The sequence below is a fragment of the Centroberyx gerrardi genome, chromosome 10, assembly GCF_048128805.1.
Source record: "Centroberyx gerrardi isolate f3 chromosome 10, fCenGer3.hap1.cur.20231027, whole genome shotgun sequence".
Classification (NCBI taxonomy): Eukaryota; Metazoa; Chordata; class Actinopteri; order Beryciformes; family Berycidae; genus Centroberyx; species Centroberyx gerrardi.
In genome coordinates, this window is record NC_136006.1 from 21,384,714 (window position 1) to 21,408,573 (window position 23,860).

A 23,860-nucleotide genomic window follows, 5' to 3' on the forward strand; every position below is an offset into this window, starting at 1 on the left:
ACACCACACACACACACACACACATACACACGTCCAAGCACTCTCGCACACACACACACACACGCACGTACAGGAACTCAGGTGGTCAGGTAGGTGCACACAAACACAGGTTTGTGTTCACGTTCACACATATGCCCACACACACACACACACACACACATTTCTAGGCATTGACTGCAGGCAATGGAGTGGGGATGCGCCAACAAGACACGGGACACTACATCAGTCGGCCTTCTAGCCTGCACATCCTTACATCACCACAGGGGGGCGGTACACTAACACCAGAAACACATGGAGCAGTCTGGACTATGAGGTCATCGCTACCACAGGCTTCCACAGCATGAAGCCAGGACTAAACACTCTGATAAAACTGGATCAGGGCTGTGTTGGAGGACCAAAAGAGTTCAAATTACAATACAATAAATGCTTTTATGTAATGATTTATGATCTAACAATCATGTTGCGATGAAATGTAAATGGAAAAATTCTATTATAAATAGCTAAATTGAACCTGAAAAGAGAAATGGAGAAGATGAGATGGTAACGGGAATTTTTTCTAGAGATTCAGAATCAGACTCTAAAACTTATTATAAGTGTTATCAAGTGATAATGATCATAAGTGGTGGTATGTAAATGAGGAGGTGGGTTAGTGTTCCTGTCAGTCAACACCCAGGGTGGGCGGGTCATTTAACAACTGCATTTTAATTTCAAGTCTTTTGGTCCTCCACATCCGTGTGTTTGGGGGAGGGACGGTCTGAGGGTTTGTGTATCACGTGTACATGTTCCTGTTTCTGTGTGTGAGTGTGTGTGTGCACACGTGTGTGTGTGTGTGCATGTGTGTGTGTGTGGACAGGAGCGGGGCGGGATCACACAGAGGGGCGTGGCTCATACCTGGACCAGAGGGGGGAGGGGGTTCCGGTATCTTGGTTGTGAAATTGGTGTGCTGAATATCTGACCCAGCCCCAGCGAAACACAGCAAAACACACACACACGCACACACACACGCACACACACACACACACACAGAGAGCACACCCCATACACACACACACACACACACATATTTGGTTACGCACACACACGCTCAGTAACCAGGCGAGCGGTTAGTAACCAGATCAGGAGCTCAAACACAGCGCTGAAGATGAGAGGAAGAGGAAGAGGAGGAAGAGGAGGAGTGTTACCTCGCACGACGAGCCCTGCGTCCGGTAGCTTGGCACGATCTTAAACGTGATGCTGCCTCGCATCTCTCTCTGTGGACACACACACACACATAGTGACTGTTGTGGCTTATCTTCAATTCAGCATACAACGCCTTTCTGATTTAACATTTGTACACAGAGATCTACAGATACACTAAAGGATGTACTAACACATCTAGTCACAAGCACATGCACACACACACACAACACACACACACACACAACACACACACACACAACACACACCAGCATCTTCTGCAGCTGCTCAACAGTCTGGTTGGCCACGCTGATGCTGTTGATCTCCCTGATCTCATCTCCTACATGCAACGTTCCTGAGAGGGAGTGAGAGAAAAGGAGTGAGAGAAAAGGAGAGACAGCGAGAGAAAGGAGAGACATATGTGGAATCATCAAACCTTTTCCCTTCATTACAGTGCCAAAGTAGTAACTCATTAACCTCGATCACTCTCTCCACATTACTAACATAGTCGACAAAAGCATCACTTGTAATCACAATGCCGTACCAATTACTAGCTAATTAATCAAGTGGCCATTTATTATGCTGCGTTCACGTTGTAGCAGCAGACCAACTGTTGCCTTCTACAGCAGCAGTAAAGACGAAGCAGATGTTGAAAAGTCTGGCAAAAATGGACGCACGTGCCACCTGCGGTCCACCTGCTCTTCTTGTCTCCTCTTTCAGTGAAGATAATATCGTGAATAAGCTTTCTCCTTCTGACTATCCAGGAAAAAGAAGATGTAATGCCAGATTTTGGCTGGGCTATTCCTATTTCCAGCTTGGCATCCTATTCATTTACACAGGGAATAATATTTAATAATTTTGAAATTAAATTAAATATTGAAAATTAACAGTCACAATACTATTTAACACAATGGTTGAACCTCCTGTTTATCAAAATCACCAATGAGAAGACAGTTTGCCGTTGCAGTTGACTGACATCCCGTAATGCTGACCAGTATGGCGGTTTTCATTAGACCATAATGTGAATGCAGCATCACAGTGACACGCTGCCATATGTACATCGCAGGTGTCATATCCGACAGGTCGCTGTTTTTCCTACAATCCACTTAATGAAATCACAAGCTCTGTTCTTCCGTGGAGCCGTGCAGCGGCAAATTTTATGAGTGGTTAACAAGGGCATGGCTTGTTGCCCACCTGGATGTAAGGTGTGTAGGAGTGTGTGAGTGTGTGAGTGTGTGTGTGTGTCCCGCACTGCTGTGATCACTGCCTGTACAGCCAGCTCGTGTGAGGCGGCCTTGAGCGGGGCGTTTATAAAGCTTCCATTATCAAGGAGCAGGCATAAATGTCAGCTGTCAGAGGTGGAAATGTACCTTGTCTGTGGATCATTCCCCCGTGCATTATCCTTGCCACGATGCAGTGGTTTAAGTCGTTCATCTTCAGCGTGATGCCCTACGTGCACACACACACACACACACACACACACACACACACACACACAAACCAAGAGTCAGTGGATATTCTGCTGAACTTCTTCACAAAAAAGCTCCCCCCTCATCTTCGTCTATATATATATAAAGTATGTGTGTGATTAAATGAATGTGAGTGTGATTTAAATGTGTGTGTGTGTGTGTGTGTGTACCATGGGCTCGTCTGTGTTCTTCTGGAACTGCACCAGGCGGACTCTGGTGACGTTCTCCAGGTCCATGTCTCCGTTGGTGCTCTCGGGGGAGTCTCCGTTCAGGTAGGGGGAGGTGGGCGGGGGGGTCACCCTCAGGGCCTCGTCGCTGTACACCTCGTGGGCCACGACGTCGTGGGTCTGCAGCAAGGCCTGTGACCACACACACACACGAAATGATGTAATTGCATCTGGAACGAATGGGTGAGTTGGCATGAGGTCGGGAACTTGGTTACGAAGATGCACCTTCATCTAGGATTGGTTGAACGAAGCGGAACCGGAACTGGAACCAGAACTGCTGGCCAATTCCGGTGTTTTTCTTTTTCTTGTATGGGGACATGGACAGCTGAATTTTCCAACAGCGCCACCAAAGTACGGTGGTTTTCAGGTGCGCGGTCACTACGTGGACGACACTTTTCACACCCATCAAGCCACACAGAAAGCCTGAACCATGGCGTTCCTGTTAGACTCGGTTCTCCAGTCAGGCCGCTAAAGAGCAGAGGGTGATTTCCATCACGTCGTCGTCTGAAACTCTACTCTCGTTGTTCTTCAAGGCAGCGCACCTTTCCCCAGAGCAGCCTTTTGTCTGTAACCCCCGTCTGTCTGAGTTAAAGCGGCGTCTCCTCTGTCTTCGCCGAGCCCGCCGGTGCCTCACACCCACAGAGTGCTCGACTCCACTTCCCTGACAGCCGCAGAAGCCTGAGTGGCACTTTAACAAACCAGTCTGAACTTCAGAAGACAGCAATCAAACCACAACAAAAGGGGAAACCTGTCACCGACTTCCCTCAGTGCCACACACACGCACGTACACACACACACACGTGCAGGCACGCACACCCAGGGAAGGAGAGCAGATCAGAGAGGCAGAGACATGAAGGCAATGGCAGCGTCTCTAACTCCCATGTCAAAGTACATCACACACAGAGGAAACTTCTCATTCCAAGACACAGAGGAGGTACACTTGTGTGTGTGTGTGTGTGTGTGAGAGAGAGAATGTGTGTGTGTGCATGTGTGTGTATGTGTGTGTGTGTGTCTGTGCCCTAATGAGGACCGGGTTAAGGGGTTAACTAATCCTTCCATGCTGTGTGGGTGCGTTTGAGTGAGTGTGAGAAAGCGAGACAGCAAAGTAGCGCCCGAAAAAAACATAAAAGTGAGAAAGAGTGCAACAGATACTAAAAGAGAAGAAAAGATAGAGAGAGAGAGAAATAGAGAGGAGAGAGATTTTAAGATTAGCTCGACGGCCCACAGTCAAATTCTCAGAAGAAAGCAACTTTTCAGAACAACCCATTCAGCTGTGAAGTGATAATTTCAGAAACATCCAGACAAAGACTACGCTTTCTGGGCCGCGCTGTGAGAAGTATTCAAATGGAAGGCGAGACGAGAAAACCTAACAGACCTTGTCTAAATATAGTTGGAGGGGAAAAAAAGGACATTCCAAAGTAGCTCGACAGTTTCCAAGGTAAAGGCATTTCACTGTACAGTAGTTTCATCGACAGAACATACGGAGGCCGTACAGTGGCAGCCGCTATAGAAGTCTCCCCACCCTGCGCTGTCCTGCGTTAGTGAAACAGTTCCTCTTAGGGGTGGAGCACCAATGCAGCGCAAGTGCAGAAAGCATGTAAAAATCTGGACTATGCACCTGCAATGGCATGTGTAGGTAAACACAAACAAACACATACACACGTTTGTATTGTAATGTGAGGACCTTCATCAACTACATTCATTCTCAAACCCCGAACTCTAACCTTAACCCTAAACTTGCCTCTTAAAGAAGTGAACACTGGCAAAATGTCCTCATCTTTGTCGGATTTCCCTCATCTGTCTATCTCTGTGAGGACATTCGGTCCTCATAAGTGGAGAAATACAAGAACACACAAAACACAAAATCCTCACCAGGCTCAGTGGAACAGTCGACTGCTGCTGTCTGCAGTAAGCTCTCACTAGAGACGGCCGGCCGGGCTAACAGAGCAACAGACATACTTTCCTTTCCTTGTGTTTGTGTTGGAATGTAGTACATGACGGTGCCTCAGCCCCCCCTCCCCCCCCCCCTCCCTCCCTCCCTCACTCTGTCATTTTCCCTCTATCCAGGACTAGGAAGGAGCCGGGCCTCTGACCCGACACAGCACATCACATCACATCAGACACGCCTTACTGACCTCCATCCACACCTCCCTTCATTCCTCGCTACGCAATCTGCACCCTCCACATCTCTTCTTTCCTCTTCCTCCCCCTCTCCGTCCATTCTCGAGCGCTAATCTTTTCACTCCTTATCACTTCGTTTTGATTTTCTCTCTCCTTTTCTCTTTTTCTTTTTTCACGTCCCCCCCCTCCCCTCGCTCCCTCCCTCTCTGCTCGTCTGTCTGTCTGGAATTGAGCAGGCCATTGATCAGAGACGGGGATCAGACGCATTGACGTGATAGGATTAGTAGGGGAGCTGTTGACTCTACCCTCAGCACTGGGATGACTGTTTTCCCCTGACTGGATTAACCCTTGCTGCTCCGACCCACGCGGCTTCCAACATCCGCAGCAGCACGGTGACTGGCGCATAAAGTTGAAAGGTTTTTTCAAAAGCATTTTGGAATGACAGCGCGAAAATCACAACGGACGTGCACATGTCAAACAGAAACCAAAAAAAACGCTCTGTGACCTTGTCTATTTGTTCACCTGTCTGTCTTCCTTTAATACGCCATCTCTGAAGACGCTGAATCCACCTGCTGTGGCACAGGCCCGCACACACACACTCACACACACACACACACACGTATACACCCACACAAACACCTTTTGGATTCTAACCTCCTTCCGTTCCCTTGCTACTCTCCCAGAGTGCAAAGCTCTGGAGAGAAGAGTGTTTTTTTTCCACAAGGGGAGCGTTGTGTTTGTTAGGAGAGTTTTACTGGGTTGCCTGCAGCCGGGGAGTGGGGTGTGTATGTGTGTGTGTGTGGTAAAGGGGGGTTTGACATAGAAAATAAACTTGAAAAAGCCTGTCTCTGACTCATGCTGATGTCTCTCTCTCTTTGCTGCTATCTCCCCTCTCTTCCTCCTCTCCCAGAACGGGGGCAGAGGAAGTTACGGCATGAAAAGAGTTGCGAGGTACAGGTATGTATTTCCTGCTGAGTGACTACAGAGGCCTGCAGTGTCTGTCAAATGGAGATACCGGGATTCTGTCGCGCCAAGTTTGGCCAAGAACGTCGTCGTCAGCAGCCCTGAATGTTGGTTAGAGGCCTCCTGCACCCGTCCGGGAGGTATGATGAAGACGAGGGCCTTGAGTTGTATGTGTGTGTGTGTGTGTGGTTTTTTGACTCACCATGAAATGCGGCTGGGTCAGTATCCGTCTGAGTTCCTTGGCGTCGTGGTTCTCTGGGTAGCAGGAGATCTCTTCCAGTACCTGAGGAGGCAGAGAGAGAACAGGCGGTCAGGAAGCCGCAGCGGTCTTTCTTTACGCCTGAACCCCAACCACACACACACAGACACACACACACACACACACACACACACACACACACACGCACACACACTCCCCTACCTGCTACAGAAAGGACGGAGTACGGAGAACCATCCAACACACACTGAGCAACGACCTCACAGACCCTCTAAAACTTTCCTCGGCACCGCCTCCCACGTCACCACAGCCAATGAGAGACCGACTGAGGATGTCACTCAACTGTAGTCAAGGAATCTGGTCAAGGCTCCGTCCCTCCCCCTGCCCTCTTGACGTGACCTGGATTGATGTCAGCTCCAGTTATGTTGCGCCTGGCTGCTGAATGTGGCATTGTAGAGGTGAGGCCTCTGAGGGGGTGTGTATAGTATGTGTGTATGTATGTGTGTGTGTGAAACCTGCGTTGAGGAGTTATTACGCACTCCCTTTCTCAAGATTGCTAGTCAATCAGAGGTGTGTGTGTGTGTGTGTGCGTGTGTGTGTGTGTGTGTGTGTACATACAGGTATTCATTATCTCTAATCTGTGATAATCACATCCAGTTGCTGCACTCACAGCCAGCACCGACTAGCGTATCAACAACAATGTGCTTTATCAGCAGAGCTACATCCTCTGACAGGCACACACAGCTTTTGATTGAACCCAAAGGCAAATCTTCTCCTACACATATACATAGAAACCTACACCAGTGTCCTGTTAAACTCACATTTCGGTCCAGTGAGTACAGAACGTTTGAACACACAGGAACGGAGGCTGCTACACGGCAGCACGCTTCATGGGTGTTACGATAATGTTCGCTCCCCCTTTGACCCAAACCAGCTCGAATACTCAAATGCTTTAAAAGCCAAGCCAACTTAGTTTTGTCTTATGCTCTATTCATTTGTAGTGTGGAAATGGCAGTAGTGTGATGAGGTCTTGGGCTTACATATTCCAGATGTTTCAAAGCTCCACTTGCTTCGTCTTGGGAGGAACTCTTAGTGGAGGAAGACACAGGAAGAAGAGTTATACAGGCTGTCGACTGTCCTTATTAGAGAGGGGTCTAGGTTGAAAGGTCAGTGATGAATGAGGTCAAAGGAGAGTCAAACTCCGCCCCTTCCTTTAATCAATGGCAGCCAATTTGAAATAAGCCGTGAAGTGGGGTGGGGTTGTGAGATTAGTATCTATAGCTGAAATAGGCGACTCCACTCTCAGAAAGAATTAGTTCCAACACAACACAAACACAACCCATTCAACTGTTTGGAGGTCACATAAGGTGTGTTAGTGCGATGTTAGAACAAAGCTTTGTTACTCTTGAGGCGTGAAGCACCTTACCCCTGCTGTAGTGGGTGAGAAACCCCAGAGTACGGTGGAAGCGGCAGTCTGATTGGCTCAAAGCATTTCAGTGTCAGCCAGAGTGAATCAGTAGAGACAGAGGCAAAGCAGAGGAGGAGGAGGAAGAGATAGTCCCTACAGGCACGACCAAGATTAGATGATGAGTTTGTCTGTGGTGAAACTGTACTGAAGCAGTCCTGGACTGCCTACAAAGCAAGTTTAGAAGTGTGTTTGTAATGCTTAAGTGTGAGTAAAGCTTGATTCTCCTGGTTCAGGAGGAAAATTAATAAAAGGCACGGAAGACAACAGAGTCTGTGACTAAAGCACTAAAATACTGTTTGACTCCCTAACGCCAACGCAGACAGTGTCACATCTGGTGCGGCTCCATCCAGATCTCTTGATCCATCTAGACTGATTTAAGTAGGAAAATGTGAGCCAGACTTCGCTCCATAAGCAGACGTCGACTCCTCGGACACAGTGTACCAGAGCCGTGTTAATTAGCCAGGTCTCTTTGACATGAACCAAAGCCACATTAAACAGAGCTTGGCTCCTCTCAATGGCTTTCCCAGTGTTAGCACAGCTGGGATTTAAGACGCCAGCCCTCACCCACTCCCTCCCTATTCAGACTTTTTAATTGCTCCCTCAACAAAGCGCACAACGCAAACACGTTACACTGGCAAAGCTCATTTTGCACACCCGCAAGCATGCACAAACGTCCACAAATACACACACACACACACGCACATACCACTGATGCCCCAATATTTTCTCGCACACACCTTCTCTCTTCTCTCACACTCCTTGTTAAGCACCAATTCCACTCCGCATCCTGCTGAAGTGTTTGAGTGCACTGTGAGGTAAACACACAAGCTCAATCTATGAATTCATGTTGGCCGAGGTCAAAACCTGGAGACCGCAATGCAGCCCCCTTTGAGAGAGGAAACAGTCCACACCACACTAATAGCCCACAAATACCCTGTCAGTGTGTGTGTGTGTGTGTCTGACACATCCAGCAGCATCTCTAATGAGGAAGGTCAAACAAACAAGCCAGAAATCCTATATTCATCCAGCTCTCTGTAAGCGGGGCAGTGGGCTGTGGTACAACTGCTCTAACAGCGAGCCTGAGTCAGAGGGAGTCGGCTCGTGTACAAGCAAAGCTCAAGAGGTCACGGAACTTTGAGGGGATCCTAGAGAGGACTCAATAAATGAACATGAATAATGGAAAAATTCAATTTCTTTGCTTGTTCCGACTCATTATAATTTAAGCGTGGTCGTGAGCCTAACTTTTTGGAGAAAAAAATTAACATAGCTTGACATTTGCAGTACCCAAGGAGGACTAACTTGTCACTATGGTGTACGCCAGTGGAGATATTACAAACAGCAGCAGACCAGAACTGTGGCTTACCACCCTGCCAGGCTGTGGACCTTCTGCAAACCAAAAACTTAGATTCTGCTGTCTAATAAAAAAAAACTTAAAATCTCCAGCTTTCATCTCTAAGGTCAACGTTTCAGAAATTGACAAAACCAATTTTACCAGTGAAGCCCATGCAATTTTGAAACTAGAAAATGACTTTTTAAATGGGTTTCATGGGCCCTGGGGTTGTAAAACTTGCTCATAAATGGCATGAATGACCTTTTAAACTTTCCCTTCAAGTAAATGAGATATTCTCATGACAGCTCAGGAATACCTTGGTCCAGCATCAACCATGATTCAGCAAAGAGTAGGAGGTGATATTTATCCACTGTCCTAGAAAGTAGTATTCCCATTCCCATAATGTCTAGTACTGACATATGGCCAACATATCCCCGAGATCAGGGGTTCTCAAACGTTTTCATGTCACACACCCAAAATACACACGCCGGGCCACAGACCCCTCCCCACCCCCATATGATTTAGTCCCAGGAACCTCCATATAAGAAGATTTTGTTGTTGATTTAGTACTGCATTAATCTCTCTGTAATGAATTTGGGGAGATAGTGAAATTCAATGAGAACAGCCATTCCTATACTGTACATTCTCTAACTGGGCTAATCTCTAGTGAATTGAATTATAGTGGAATTAAACTAGTTCCTATTTTGCTGGAGGCCCACTGGAACCGCCTGAAGGACCCCTGGGGGTCCCCCGACCGCATGTTGAGAACCACTGCCCTAGATGAGCAGAGCAGGTGAGCAGAGTGATCCACAGCAGTGAAGAGTTAGAGCTTTAGTGAGCAGAAGGCCAGAGGGGTTAATACAGCCTAAGCACTGACAGAACTGCAGGTTGTTAGGTGTTCAGGAAGAGAGCCAGTAAGTAGAGAGTCTGTCATCAGGACAGCTGATCAATCATCATCATTAATATCACACGGATCACATGACAAGGGACAGCGCCAACATGATATGGATATGTGGCGTCTCAGTGCAGGTATGTGTCTTCTTGTTGTATGTGCAAAGTGAGTGTCTTAGTATGGGTGTGGAGGTGTGCTTTGGTGGTGAGAGAGAGTGTGTGTTTGCGTGTGTGTGTGTGTGTGTCTGTTCACCTCTTTGGCTCTCTGCACAGCATCGCTGGGGGGGTTTCTGATCTGTGGGGAGGACTTGGTGTTGATCTTGTCGTAGAGCTGAAACAACAGAGACACAATCAATCAATCAATCAACCAACCAACCAACCAACCAACCAACCAATCAATCAATCAATCAACCAACCAACCAACCAACCAATCAATCAATCAATCAGTCAATCAACCAATCAATCAATCAATCAATCAATCAATGCAATAGTGAGCAGCACAACACACAACAGAGATAAGGTACACCAGCTGTGCTTCCACACTGAGCAACATGATCAACAAGTCACCAGAAGACCATTCGTTTCCTATAGAGCTGAGCGACCAGTGTGGACGCTCAACAAGCTTGTCGCCATGGCTGAACTTTTCACAGTCATTAACCGTCAACAGCCAATCAGATTTCCACACTTACTTGTTTCCCTAGTGATGTGATTTTGTTTTATGAACAACAGTTCCTCCTGGAAATTGCAAAATAGACGTGTTGATTACAGCCACTCAAAGCTTCCAATTTCTCTGCAACGTTTATTTGAAATCTGATCTGACCCGTCTCAAAAACGATGCTTGGAGAACAGTTGCATCTGTCGTTGGGTTACATGGTCAATGTAATGTTATGAAAGGCAATACCAAAGTGTGTGTAAGCAGAAAGTGTTGTGGATTCTGCAGGCCATCATTACAGCAATAGTGAATTTTATGGATGAATTAATAATCTATTCTCCACCTGTCCTCCGTTCTATCTCTCTACTTGGTTTTGGTTGGCTTTAGATGCAGGCATGTTTGAGCGATTTTGATTTTTTTTTGCATAGAAATGTTAACAAAGAGGAACTGTTTATTCAGCTCCCTGATGGGAGGACAACAGACATTTGTGGAGACACAAGAGCATTGACTAACAGGGCAGCTCGACAGCTCTGTTTACAGAAAACCCAGCTGACTAATAAACGGTACTGACTGGATAGGCTTGTATAGGCCTAGACAGAGTGTGTGCGTGTGTGTGCATGTGTGTGCGTGTGCGTGTGTGTGTAAGTGCATGTTTGTGGAGAAAATAGCCCTCAAACACAGTCTAAACAAAGACAGCAGCTGTATGCTCGATACAAAGACTTGGTATCAAAGAGGCAGAGGTCATCTGACACAACTGCTATCATATTCAAAAAAACTATCATGTGATGTATGATGAGCAATTTGTCTGGTATACTGTTGTTCATTTAACCTACATAGGAAGACAAACTCACACACTGCATACACACGTAGAAAAACACAGAGACAGACATAGAAACACAGAGACGGACACAGACAGTCACAAACTCAGACGCAGAAACACACAGTCCTTTAGTACCAGACATTTCAACACAGCCCCGGGGCCCAAGACTCTTCCGTTTTCCCTCACACTACAGCAGCAACAGTACTACCACATGAGATGCTGGTCACCGTCATGGGGCGCATGATGAATGATAAACAAAGATGGCAGACACAACAGCGGCAGCGTGAACCTCAAAAATCCTTTATGATCTGCATGTTTGTGCACAGTGTTCACCAGCAAAGCTCTGCTCTTACTTTGTATAGAAGCTGCAATCATGGTGAACATTTCATATTTACTTTGTATTTAATTTGTGCTTTTTGTAACATGTTTTGTAATATACAACATGTAATGAACGTCTGTAATAAGGGAGCCCACCGTGGCCCTGATGTAAAATTGCATGACTTTTCCATGACATAAAAATTTGACTCCTATCTGGTTTCTTTTTCAGCTCAGTCTGGTGGTCTGGTTCTAGAGCTGGGCTTGTTAACACAATAAATAAGTAAAGCAAGTTGTAAAATAGTTTCTGGTATATTCCTGTAAAGTGACCCATTTTGTACAACTCCCTGATATTCCCCGACTTCCTTACAGAGTGTATCAAATTCCCTGTCTGGAATGCACCTCTCAAAAATCCTTGATATTCCAAAACTTCCATGACCAGTGGGAACTCTCCTTTAATAAGCTTCTGTAATAGCCAAACCGCTCTGTAAAGGTAGTCTGTAAAGTCGCCTGGGAGAGAACATTATCCACACTGAGAAGGGAGAAAGATGGAGACACATGTAATTTAGATGTGAGTGGCTGAAATGTGTGACCTGAATTTGAAGTTATAACACTACTGACTGAGAATGTAAGCGACTATGGGTTTGTGTTGTGTGGCATGTGGTGTGTCTTTGGACTGGACTGAGGATGTTTAGTAGTCATCATTCGTGGTGTGTGTGTGTGTGTGTGTGTGTGTGTGTGTGTGTTTGAAGACAAATGACACTGGGGAGGGTGGGAAAGTAAGAGCACTTGCATATGAATGTGTGCCTGGGACTATGGGTATATATGTGAGTGAATATGTGCAATTGCATGTGTATTTATGCCAATAGAAATGCCAGTGAGTCTATCCCCACTGTGGAAAACTAACCCCACCATAAAAAAGGGTCATGGAAACGACAACATACACCACACATGTCCCAAGTCCGCATCTACGCCCCCCTTCATGAGCAAACCCTCAGAAAGATGTACACAAACGCATCATGCACCTCAAGAACTCCTTATAATACTACTACAACAAACTAGAAAGCCTAAGTGTGCAGAGAAGCTGTGCGATATCTTCATTTCCTATTAGAGACTAGCAAATGAAGACATCTTTTCCTGGAGGACAACTTATTACACTGCCTCCACTAACTAAGAAGCCTAAGGAGCTTCAGAAACCAGCGCATAAGAACAAAAACAAATGCACTTGACTAAAGCAGCTCATTATACATGTCAAACGCCAAAAACACACACGGGGGGATGCCTGGCTGACTTCAAATTAGCTCGAGGCATCTCTTGACAAAACACTCTTCCTCCAAACACATCAGAAAGAAAAACACAAAAGAAAACACACACTCACCCAGGAGACGGCGAGCAGTTTGTCAGAGAAACGCAGCCAACAGAGAACACACAAGACACAAGTTATCTAAGCCAGCACGCTCCATCCATTCCGTGTCTGCTGGATCTCTAGTTTCCCCTCAGCCTCAGAGTGTTTGGGTGGAGCGGAGGCTAATGTCAGATGGACAGGCAGATACTGTTGGAGGCTGTGCTTCTTATGAATGGTGCTAAGGCCTGACAATAGATGCCATTATTCCTTCACAGTCTGGGGCTGGGCTATGCTCCTCTCTCTCTCTCTCTTTCTCCTCTTTCTGTGTCTGCCCCTCTCGGTGCAGGGCAGGGGTGTGAAACTGAGGCTGAAAGGGAGACATCTGCAGCCCCAGGCTCCCACTGATACTGCTGTACACACACACACTTGGCAGCTCCGCTCCTCCTAGTCCTCTGCTCCCCGCTTCCACCTATTCAGCCCCTAGCAACTGGGACAGCCTTTAACATACACACACACACACACACGCACACACACTCACACACACACACCTCTTTTCAGCCATCCCCTTCTCTCAATTCTTCTTACCCTAAGTCCCAGTAGCTCCCTCAAAGGTTTTGATTCCTGCCTCCTGACCTGAATTTGCTTCTTGATGCCTACAGCATTGTGGGGAAAAAAGGGATGCACTTTCCTCTTGGCAGCTGGGTGGTCTGATGGTTAGAGAAACTGTCCTTCAACCGGAACTCGGGTTCAAGTCCTCATGTTGGCAAGCATCTGCATTAGCCTAGAGGTTATAGAAGCGGGTGACTGGGTGCTTCTGGTCTTGTGACCACGAGGTCACCAGTTCGAATGCCAGGACCGGCTCTGAACATGTGGGTGGGGAAAGTGAATGAGTAAGATCAAAGCTCTTAACCTGCTCAGTGGCAACTGTAGAAGCCTGCCTGTACTGGGAAGCTACCAGCAGTCTTACTACCAGAGCTCATCTTGACCAGTTCACACTCCTAACATTATAAAATAACATTTTGAATCTATAGGCCTAAGTATTTCATGGGAATATTAACATATTTACATTCATCTAATATTGACCTAGAATATTAATTAGGATATGAATAGGATACTAAAAATGATGTGATCATGCTGCCATGCTAGCATTACTTACGTCAGCATGCATTTTGAGTTGACCTAAATGCTGTTAGAATCCTCTACCCACAATGCTTGTTCAGTGTCAAAAGTGGGGTTTTGCTTGGTGTCAAAAGGGCGTAAGTGCAGTTACGCCCTTTTGGCAGCAAACAAAACCGTACTTTTACTGTTACGGCTTTCAGTTTTTGTTTAATTAAAACGTATGGGTCATGATTTCAGTTGTGTCCTTTTGGCACTGAAAAGATCTCACTGAGACCTTTCAACTGATATATAATACTCATATTTGCCCAAAATCGCACTTACGCCCCTTTGGCTCCAAGCCCTCGATATGTGCTCAGTCAATTTTCCCTTTTAAATAAAAAAAGTGGGGAAGACACTGCAGCTGTTCTGTAGCTGACCGTGTGGTCTGACCTCCCTGCAGGGGGGTAAAGCAAAAAGAGACAGGTATCAACAAAATAAAACTATCATTACTACTATGAATTACCTTCCTCCTCCTTGTCTTGCATGGGACATCATCTCTCATATCCACTCCCTCTCCATGGCCACACTCTTCTCAACACCTCTATCCTCCTATCCTCCTATCCTTAGATACTAATATTCTTTGCTTACACTGTCACATAAAAGCCAAACTGCAAGTTTATATGCCTGCGCAAACCCAAAGACACACAGAAAACCACACAATCACACAAGCATTTCGTATAAATGCGCACACAGACACACATGCACATACACAAATACACTGCGGTGGGTTCCCACCGCGGCCTTGATGTAAAATTCCATGACTTCTCTGAGAGTGTTTCCATGACCTAAAAATGTTATTCCTTTCTGGTTTGTTATGTTGTTTTCAGCTCAGAAACGATCTAAAGGGTAACCAGTCTGCTTTCCACTACTGTTAGCCTTGCTGTTGAGAAATGGGCATACAACGTATAAAAAGCACCATCGAATACCATAAATGTATAAAACAAGTTGCAAAATACATACAAAAGTAACGCATTCGTACAATTCCCTAATATTCCCTGTCTTCCCCTGAGAATTTAACAAATTCCCTGACTTCCCCTGTCTGGAATACACCTCTCTAAATTCCATGAAATTCCCTGACCAGCGGGAGCCCTGATGCACACACACGGTCCACCCCTTTCCCTCCAGTCGGCCCTAATGTGGCATGAAATCCCGAGCAGAGCAGGACGGCTGCCTGGCTCATAGATTCCTGTGCAGCGGGACTGGCTGGATGACTTTGTGCTCTGTCAGTGAACGGAGCATGGCCTCCGATACAGGGGAGGTGGCACCGGGCCAGGAAACACAGATATGCAGGGTGAGACATTGAAAAAAAGGAAGACTGTGCAAAAAGAGAGAGAGAGAAAGAGACAAAGAGAGTGATAGATCTTAAAGTGCATTGGCCTCCACTTAAAATGACAGTACACAGATAATTGGAGAAAACAACATAAAATTAAAATTCAGAGTGCTATCAAACATTAAACAGAGAAATTAAACTGGCCAAATACCTTTCATGAAACTAAAGGAAGAAATCCTCCTACTAAACATAGACTTGGGGGCCATAACCTTGAAATTGGAAAAGGAAAGCACTCAAAAACCTGGTGAACCAAGGATCAGAGGCTTTGTAAGAAATACATTTACTTTTCTCGTGCCCACAATATGACAAAATAAGGGAAACTAATGGTAAATCTAAAGAAATCACAAACACAAAAATTGGTTGAGGAGAGGTCTCTATTATTGGCAGCAAGATGTGTATAACAGCCTCAGAGAGAGAGAGAACAGACCGCACTGTTGCTACTCCAATCTTATCTCTGATTGTAAATATTTCAAAGTTACCTGACTGAATATGAACACATACGAATTACTCTTGCCTCGTATCCCCTGTTATTACATTTTTGATTTGATTTCTTAATGTTATTACGCTTCATGCTGTTCATTTCTTGGATATCATATTCTTGCCAAAGCCCTTGTCCTGCCAACAAAGCTTATTTGAATTTGACAGAGACAAAGAAAAAGTTGTGTGAAACAGATGGAGACAGACGGAGAGAAAAAGTAGCGGGAGAGATAGAGACAGGCATAGAGAGAGATGAGCAGCAGGAAAGAGAGAGAGAGAGAGAAGTAATGAGAGAGAGAGAGAGAGGACAGAGTAAACAAAAGGGAGTGAGAGGAAAGAATAGGGAAAGAGAGAGAGACGAAATGAGAGAGATGGTGTCAGAGACTTGGGAGAAACCAGCGTTCCACTACAATCACAGCCTCTCTCTCTGATCCAGCATGCAGTCTAGCCTCTCCCTGGGCTGCTGGTGGCTGGGCTGGTGTGTGACCCAATATGGTGCCGGTGTGGTGAACCAGTCGGTCCCAGGCTGACACCACCGCGGTCGACAGCCTGTTCCTGTGACCTGCAGCAGCACTCTCTCTGCCAGCGCTCGCCTCTGAGTCAGAGAAACAAGCAGCAGCCGGCCGTTAGTCAGACTCACAGCTTGCACTCTGCTGCCGTTTGTTTCCCACACACACACAGGCAGATTGAGGGGAGAATTCAATGACACATGTGAAACATCATGAGCTTTTTGAGTTGCCCTAAGAATACTGAGCATCCTTGTGTGTGTGTGTGTGCGTGTGTGTGTGTGTGTACGAGTGTTGGTGGGAAAGGGATGCTTGTGTCTTAAATTGCATAAAATGTCTATCTTTATAAGTCATCTAGTCCCGCAGTGAGTCTTAACATCTTGTTTTACTTGTTTTGATAATTTTCTTGAAACAAGGCCAACATCTTGAAATAAGGCAGATCACTCCGCTAGCATCAAGATAATGTCAGCTTGTTGAATCAAGTTGATTTGCACAGGAAATAAGTGACATTATCTCACAGCACTGGCGGCTTATTTCACTTGTATAAAAGCGGTAATCTGCGAGATAGTGGCTTTTTTTATTTTAGTGATATCTTTGGCGCTCATTGCTGTGGTGTTCCTGTTTTTTTGTTTTCCCACAGATCAACTGTCAGTCAAACAGTGTGTCCAGTACTGTAACGTCTTTTGCCTCTTCGAGTTTCTGTAGGTACTGGTCTTTTGTTTGTCTGTTCAGCCATGGCGGCTATCACTGCTCATGCCAAGTACCCAGTTCCTCTTCTGTTCATTCAAAACAAACCGCTATTTGCGCTGCCAAAAATGTAAAACACTGCACTTCCTTCCACCAGAGGATTTGTCCCTAGAAAGACCTACCAGGCACCAGGTGTTGAGAACAACAAATGTAGCAGATGCAAAAGCTTTCATAAACTGGGAATAGGTTGAATCAACATTGTGTTATATCAACTGGCAATAAAGAGTAGCAAAATGCATTTGGTGCTCTTGTTGTGAATTATTAATTCAAGAAAAATATGTTTTTAAGATGCAATATTAATTATTGAATCATTAAGGTGGATATAGTTTTTCTAGTGTGCTTCCTTATGTTGCTGGTATGTATGTGTGTGTGTGTGAGAGACACTTACATCGAGCAGTGTGTGTAGATGCTGGTCCTGGAAAACGCTGTGGAGGAAATCCAGATCCTTTTCACTGCAGTCTGTCAAAGCATGGATCTCCTCTAAACTGTCCAACACCTGAGACACAGCCCCTGTATGCAGACACACACACACACACACACACACACACACACACACACACACACACACACACACACACACACACACACACACACACACACACACACACACACACGTGTCAGAACCACGTTGCATCAGTCACCTAAAGGTTGTCTGAATGCCATTTCAGTGAGCATGCACACGCACTTCACTCAAGGGCTGAAACATTTTCTGAATGATTAAACCTGTTCATACTTCCTGTGACTGATGTGAACAAAGTAGGTGAGCTATTGAAAACAGAAAGACAACTTTTGCAAGTGGCAAATTGACTGAACAGCCACAAATGGGAAAGAGTAAGTAACATGCATCACAGCACACAACGAAGCAAGGGATACCTACGTTCTGCTGCTAGTAGTCCTAGCAGGTGGGAAGCATTAATACAAACAGACAAAACACAGATTGGCATCAAAGCTCTTGCAAATTAACAGAAGTGTCAATACCGATGTTTAAAACAGTTAAAAGACACTAAATCCCAGGTGGTTAGCTCAATTAACAGTATAAATATTGCCAGACAGGTAGCTATTTGGATAAAAAATCTTTTGTACCTTCCAGTATTTTCAGTCTTATCAGAGTTTTTATCATATCAGAGTTAGTACTGAGACATTCCTTACACAAAACATCAAGTCAAAAAGAAAAAAGCATCTCAGAAAAGTCTAATAAGCTGTAGGAAGAAGGAAGTTATATTGCATAGCGGTTAATATAAAGAGGAAAACATTCACATGCTCTTCTCTCTAGTTAGTGACATTTATCTGTGCATCTTTCTTCAGAGTGTCACATGGTGAAATCTGTGCTGAAAACAGCGGGCAAGTAAACGTCACAAACTGGGCAGAGGAATGTGGGACTATTTTTTCCTCTTTTTACAATAAATGCACTCCAACAGTTGGCAAGTCTGGGTGTGTGTGCTTTGTCTTCCTTGTAGCGGTAAATACAATAAGAGCTAGACAGTAGTTGGCTTATCGTAATAACAGGCTGTGCGGGGCCTGTCAGGGAAAACAGAACTGCGATGTGAGAAGAAACAACAAGCTGACGAGAGGAAGGAAATTTTAGGGAGGAAGTATGTCAAAGATGAAAGGGTGTGAAATGTGTTTGTGCCCGTGTGTGTGTGTGTGTGTGTGTGTGTGTACCTGAGGACGTGGGGTCGTCAGAGAAGTCGTGGAGTTCCTCGGGGGGGTCTCCGTAGAAGGAATTAAACTTGTGACTGGACACTGCAGCCAGCACGGCCCCCTGAATCACAACAACAGCAGCAGCCGCAGCCGCACAACGTTAAGCATCTGGCTCACATACACCGTCTTTATCTGTGGTTGGGTGCACCGACTCAATATCAGATGTGCACAGGGTGGGACGACTTAACAGACCTTGACTTTTGCAAAACGTGTTCATGCATGCGTGCTTGTATGTAGGCTCGAGCGTGCAGCAGCCTACCTTGAGCTTCCTCCTGGCGTTGAACTTCCTCAGCTGCTCCACAGTCTCTGGCAGGTGGATCTTGTAGGCATAACGGTCTCGCTCCTGGGAAATTCAACACAGCACTGCTCACACAGTCATACTGCTGATACACAGAGACTCAACAATATAGCAAGGTGATACTGGACCACGGTCTAAACCCAGATTTCCATTGGTGGGTGTTTTCTGATCACATCTGTCACATATTCCTCTAAAAGTAGACTTTGGGCTGAAATGTACCTGACTATTTAGGGGTTTGCAGTGGGTTGAAGAGCAGCAAAGATATACCCTAACAAATCTCTTCCTCTGCTGGTCACATGACATTGTTGGCTGTAAAGGAAGAGCTGAGGCGGATGTGGCTGTAGCCCAAGTTGATATGGTTGCAGTGTGAGAAAGTGTGTTAGCCTGTTAACCTTTTGGCATAAATGAAGAACTGAATATGTCATGTTTCCTCTAATTTGTCATAGTTGACGGATATTTGTACTTGTACTTTTTCATTTTGTTGCGTGGAGAACCCTGTTTCAACCAGTGTGAGAAAGTATTTGAGAAGAAACAAAATGACAGTGAGAGGCAGAGTTTGTGCATGTGTTTCTAAATGTGTTTGTGTATTGCAATGCCACATTCACATTGTGGTGACATGCGGTCAGTGGCAAAACGGATGTTCACTATTTTCAGTAGGTGATCAATGGTAAACTCTGCAAAGTGTTCACATGTGAAACTTACCAACAGATGAAGTAACATTTTACCAACTTCTGCCTTCTACTGTGGCAGTGAAGACAAACCAGCTATAACTCTGCTGTATTGTGGTTTTTACAGTAGGAGTCACATTGAAGTATTTCTCCAAAATATAACCTAGATATTATGACATGAAATAAAAATTAAAATGAACAGCCTCATAATACTATTTGACGGATCCGTTTTCATTGTGTAAGTGGTCTAACCTCTTGTTTAAAAATACTTTGGCAATGAGAAGGCAATTTGCCGTTGCAGTTGACTGACATCATGCAATCTGTTTGGTGTTTAATTTGGCCCCGATGTGAACATGACATGTTTGTAAGAAGGTTTGAGTGTTATTCTGTCTGTCCTGGTGTACCTTGAGCCAGGGGTGGTTGAGGGCCTCGTAGACGGTGATCCTCTCAGCAGGGTCCAGCATCAGCATGCGCCTCACCAGGTCCTTAGCACTCTCTGAGATGTGGCCCCATTGGCGTGGATTCATCTACACACACACACACACACACACACACACACACACACACACACACACACACATATGCGTGCACACTTTAAAGGAATGCACCAAGTTCTTGGGAGATTTGCCCGTTGGTCAACTTAGTCGGAAAAAAAAATGAGAGCATTAACACCAAAATCATCCATGTGTCCATGAATACACTATATTGAGTGATAGTAGGCGACTAGCATTATCAGAATTATAAGAAAACTGACTTATTAGCAATAAAAAGTTGTTGGTGTTTATTATATAGCTTGTAGATTAATATAATTTAAAAATTAAATATCATATAGCTGATGTAGCCAGGTTTATTTTTGGAATGATTTAATGTGAGCAACCACTTATTCATCCACTGCGCAGTGACTTTTAGTTGTACACAGTCTCTCATTGGCCATCATCTTCACTTCCAATTTCAACAGGAAAAGTAGTCCCTGGTAGTTGAAACCTTCTTGTGTTTTACATACATGGGCCAGACATGACCATCAAACAGACTGAGGGTGCCTGGCACCATGTAGTTCCTGGAGCCTCCAGCTCCCCAAGGGGATCAATAAAGTGCTATATCATCTTATCTTATCTTATATTTCTGCATTCTTTGTATGGAATGGAAATAAAGTGACATCGGTTCAGTGCGATGATCAAAGGTCCGTAGGCTTAAAGCAGGAAGCTCTCCATGATAAGGATGTGAGTCTCCTCCTCCTTACGGTCAGACTCTGAAAGGATCTGGGTATCCAGGGTGCTATTAACTATCTGCAGCAAATGATCCACCGGGGACACATGGATGATGTTGATGTCTATGTTCACTTAACAGGTAAGTTGACCAAGCGACCAATATCCCAACAAACTTGGTGTATTCCTTTTTCGGTGGGGACTTTGAGGGGTGTATGAAACCACACACCTGAGTGAGGAGGTTCCATTAATGACCTCCTACCTTGTATTTGCCCCTGCAGATGGCCTCAAACAGGCGCTCCTTGGTGCCGTAGAAAGGCAGGCAGCCTGAGAGGAGGATGAAGAGGATGACTCCGCAGCCCCACACGTCCACAGGCTTACCGTACGGCTCCCTCTTCACCACTTCCGGGGCCATGAAGTGTGGAGTACCCACCCGACCTGGGGTTAGAGAGAGGGAAGGGCGGGGGCGCATCATTGATGAACCGAGTTTGGGACGGTGTATAATTAGAGTATGCATATGGATGACTGCATGGGGCACATGCGTGTAGACGTCCACAAGCATGCACACTCATGCTCAGACACACATAATTATGGTTAACAGGGCTTCTTCATTCTTTATTCCTCTGTGAACTGGAAAAAGGAAATGGGCTAATCTCTGTTTTTGCTTCCCCCCACTGAAACCTGCAGCAGAGACTGTATGTAGTGTTTCTATGTGGATTTACGATTAGTTTGCAAGTTCTCTATTGCACTCTGAACAGATCTTATGTAGTGCTCAATTTTAACTGGATTTTAAGTGATATTCTCTTCAATTTGAGACTTTTTATGTATCAGAAGTTCTATTGACAAATACCTCAAAGATATGTTTCCTCTTTCCAGCTAAATGGTGTTTTAACCACAACAATTTTCATGTCCTGGTTATATACTCATTTTCTCGCTTCACAGTGTACAAAGTGAATCATATCAATGTTGTCCTATACAAAGCCCAGACTGCCACATGTGGAATTTCTTCTGTAATCTCGAGATTAAACAAAACAATAGAAAATATGTTGTAAACTGTCAAAAATGTGTGGGCATCAATGGGGGGAGACTAGCTCCTTTTTTTCTGTAAAGCTGACAGTAAAGAGGTTTCTAATGGACACTGATGATATATGTGCATGATGTCTGATGATATAGGCTACACACAGTGGTCTCAGCAGAAGCTACAGTGGATGATAAGACAGGAGGAGTTGCTTTCATAGGAGTGAAGCAACTTCCAGCTAATCAGCACTGATAAGGATTTAGAACTTAAAACAGAATCGTCTGAACATTTTGTCCCATGCTAATAGTGGAATCTGCACCACATATTGAATCAATTGGACATTTCCAATAAACTTGACTACTCAGGAGAGCACACAGTATGACTAGGTGATGACATAGTGTCTGTGCATAACAATGTGCCTGGGAGGGGATGAGCGTGTGTGTGTCTGTGTGTGTGTGTGTAACATGTTATTGTAAGCATGTGTTGCAGTGTTAACTCTACCTCCTGCGACCAGGCCTGACTCCCCCAGCTGGATGGCTACTCCAAAACCCCCCAACTTCACTGGAGCTGAGTTCTCCTTGGACGCCAACAGCACGCAGTGAGGCTGAGAGAGAGAGAGAGAGAGAGAGAGACTCATGATTTCATGATCTTCTTTTGCTAATTAAAGAGGGACACCCGCCTATAAATGAAAATAATCACATATACAAGACACACCCAAAACCCCCAAACCATAAACCCCTCAGATCTCCACACACCCTCCCGCCCACCACTACCACACACGAATAACCAACAGCGCAGGAGATTAAAAGCCTTAAGAGATGAATAAGTGACATACATAGACTAAAATTAACTAGTGTCAATTTTGGCAGCAGTTTAGATTCTATGTCAGTATTTTGAATAGAATGTTATTTAGTTTTAGTTACAAATTAGTAATTTCATCCAATTTCTTTTTTTTTTTTCTTTCAGTGAAGCCAACAAGTTCAAATGTCACTTTGTAAGCAGAAAAAAATGCCTTTGGTTGAGCAATTGCTACTTCTGCAACCATTTTGACTTGCAACTTTGATAATGTCAGAAGATACACTTGTAGTAGGAAGGTGTTACTATGTTGCAACTCATATTTTCGTAAAAGATGAATCAATATTTCTTTCCCAGGATCAAGTCCCTCAGTTGTGACTTTGCTGTTTTGGATACAGTTCCTCTGCATACAGGCTGATACAGTCGTCTACTGGAGGTCAAAGTCTAATGGAGGTCAAAGTCTAATGGAGAATGGAGCCAGATATTATATACTGAGCCCTTACATCTAATGCAAGACACACCTCGATGTAATTTATACAGAAACAGCTACATAAAATTGGTCCTCTAGTGTGTTCATACATTTTTAACACATCGCTTTATAGACCATGAAAATGGCAAATCATTTTAGTCTAGTCAGGCAATTGTCTAGGATGGCAATTGTTTTCTGAATTTCATGGCATCTGCCTTTTGTGTCATTTTCATCACGTGAAAAGAGTTGCCGTGAGAGAGTTGCTCATGAATATTCATCATAGATTTCATCAAAATGATTGGCACTAAAAACAGTTCCTCTTTTATTCAGGACTTTGGTACACAAGTTCGCACATCTTATATGCACCGGGGCTTAACAAAAAACATAAAAGAGGGTTTAATATTTTGGTAAAATCATGAAGTGCTTCTCCACCCTGTTGTGACTGTGAATGTGTCGACAGCTTACTGTGGTGGAGACTCTTGAACCGCCAAGGC

The 23,860-nt window shown here is 44.9% G+C and overlaps 1 protein-coding gene across 7 annotated transcripts in view; it reads right to left on the reverse strand.

Moving 5' to 3' along the window:
* caska (calcium/calmodulin-dependent serine protein kinase a) overlaps positions 1-23,860 on the reverse strand; it is a 101,982-nt gene that overhangs the window by 12,075 nt on the left and 66,047 nt on the right. For 4 of the 7 annotated variants that reach the window (XM_071926395.2, XM_071926393.2, XM_071926391.2 and 1 more), the window contains exons 6-18: positions 22,604-22,706; positions 21,347-21,522; positions 20,284-20,406; positions 19,173-19,256; positions 18,875-18,974; positions 17,601-17,722; positions 10,116-10,193; positions 7,214-7,261; positions 6,159-6,239; positions 2,816-3,004; positions 2,547-2,625; positions 1,446-1,531; positions 1,182-1,250 (exon numbers count right to left, since the gene is read on the reverse strand). In XM_071926395.2, the coding sequence (XP_071782496.1) occupies positions 1,182-1,250; positions 1,446-1,531; positions 2,547-2,625; positions 2,816-3,004; positions 6,159-6,239; positions 7,214-7,261; positions 10,116-10,193; positions 17,601-17,722; positions 18,875-18,974; positions 19,173-19,256; positions 20,284-20,406; positions 21,347-21,522; positions 22,604-22,706 (1,338 nt within the window). The remainder of the gene's footprint in view (positions 1-1,181; positions 1,251-1,445; positions 1,532-2,546; positions 2,626-2,815; positions 3,005-6,158; positions 6,240-7,213; positions 7,262-10,115; positions 10,194-17,600; positions 17,723-18,874; positions 18,975-19,172; positions 19,257-20,283; positions 20,407-21,346; positions 21,523-22,603; positions 22,707-23,860) is intronic. The other 3 variants (XM_071926398.2, XM_071926394.2, XM_071926392.2) reach the window with 1 other exon arrangement.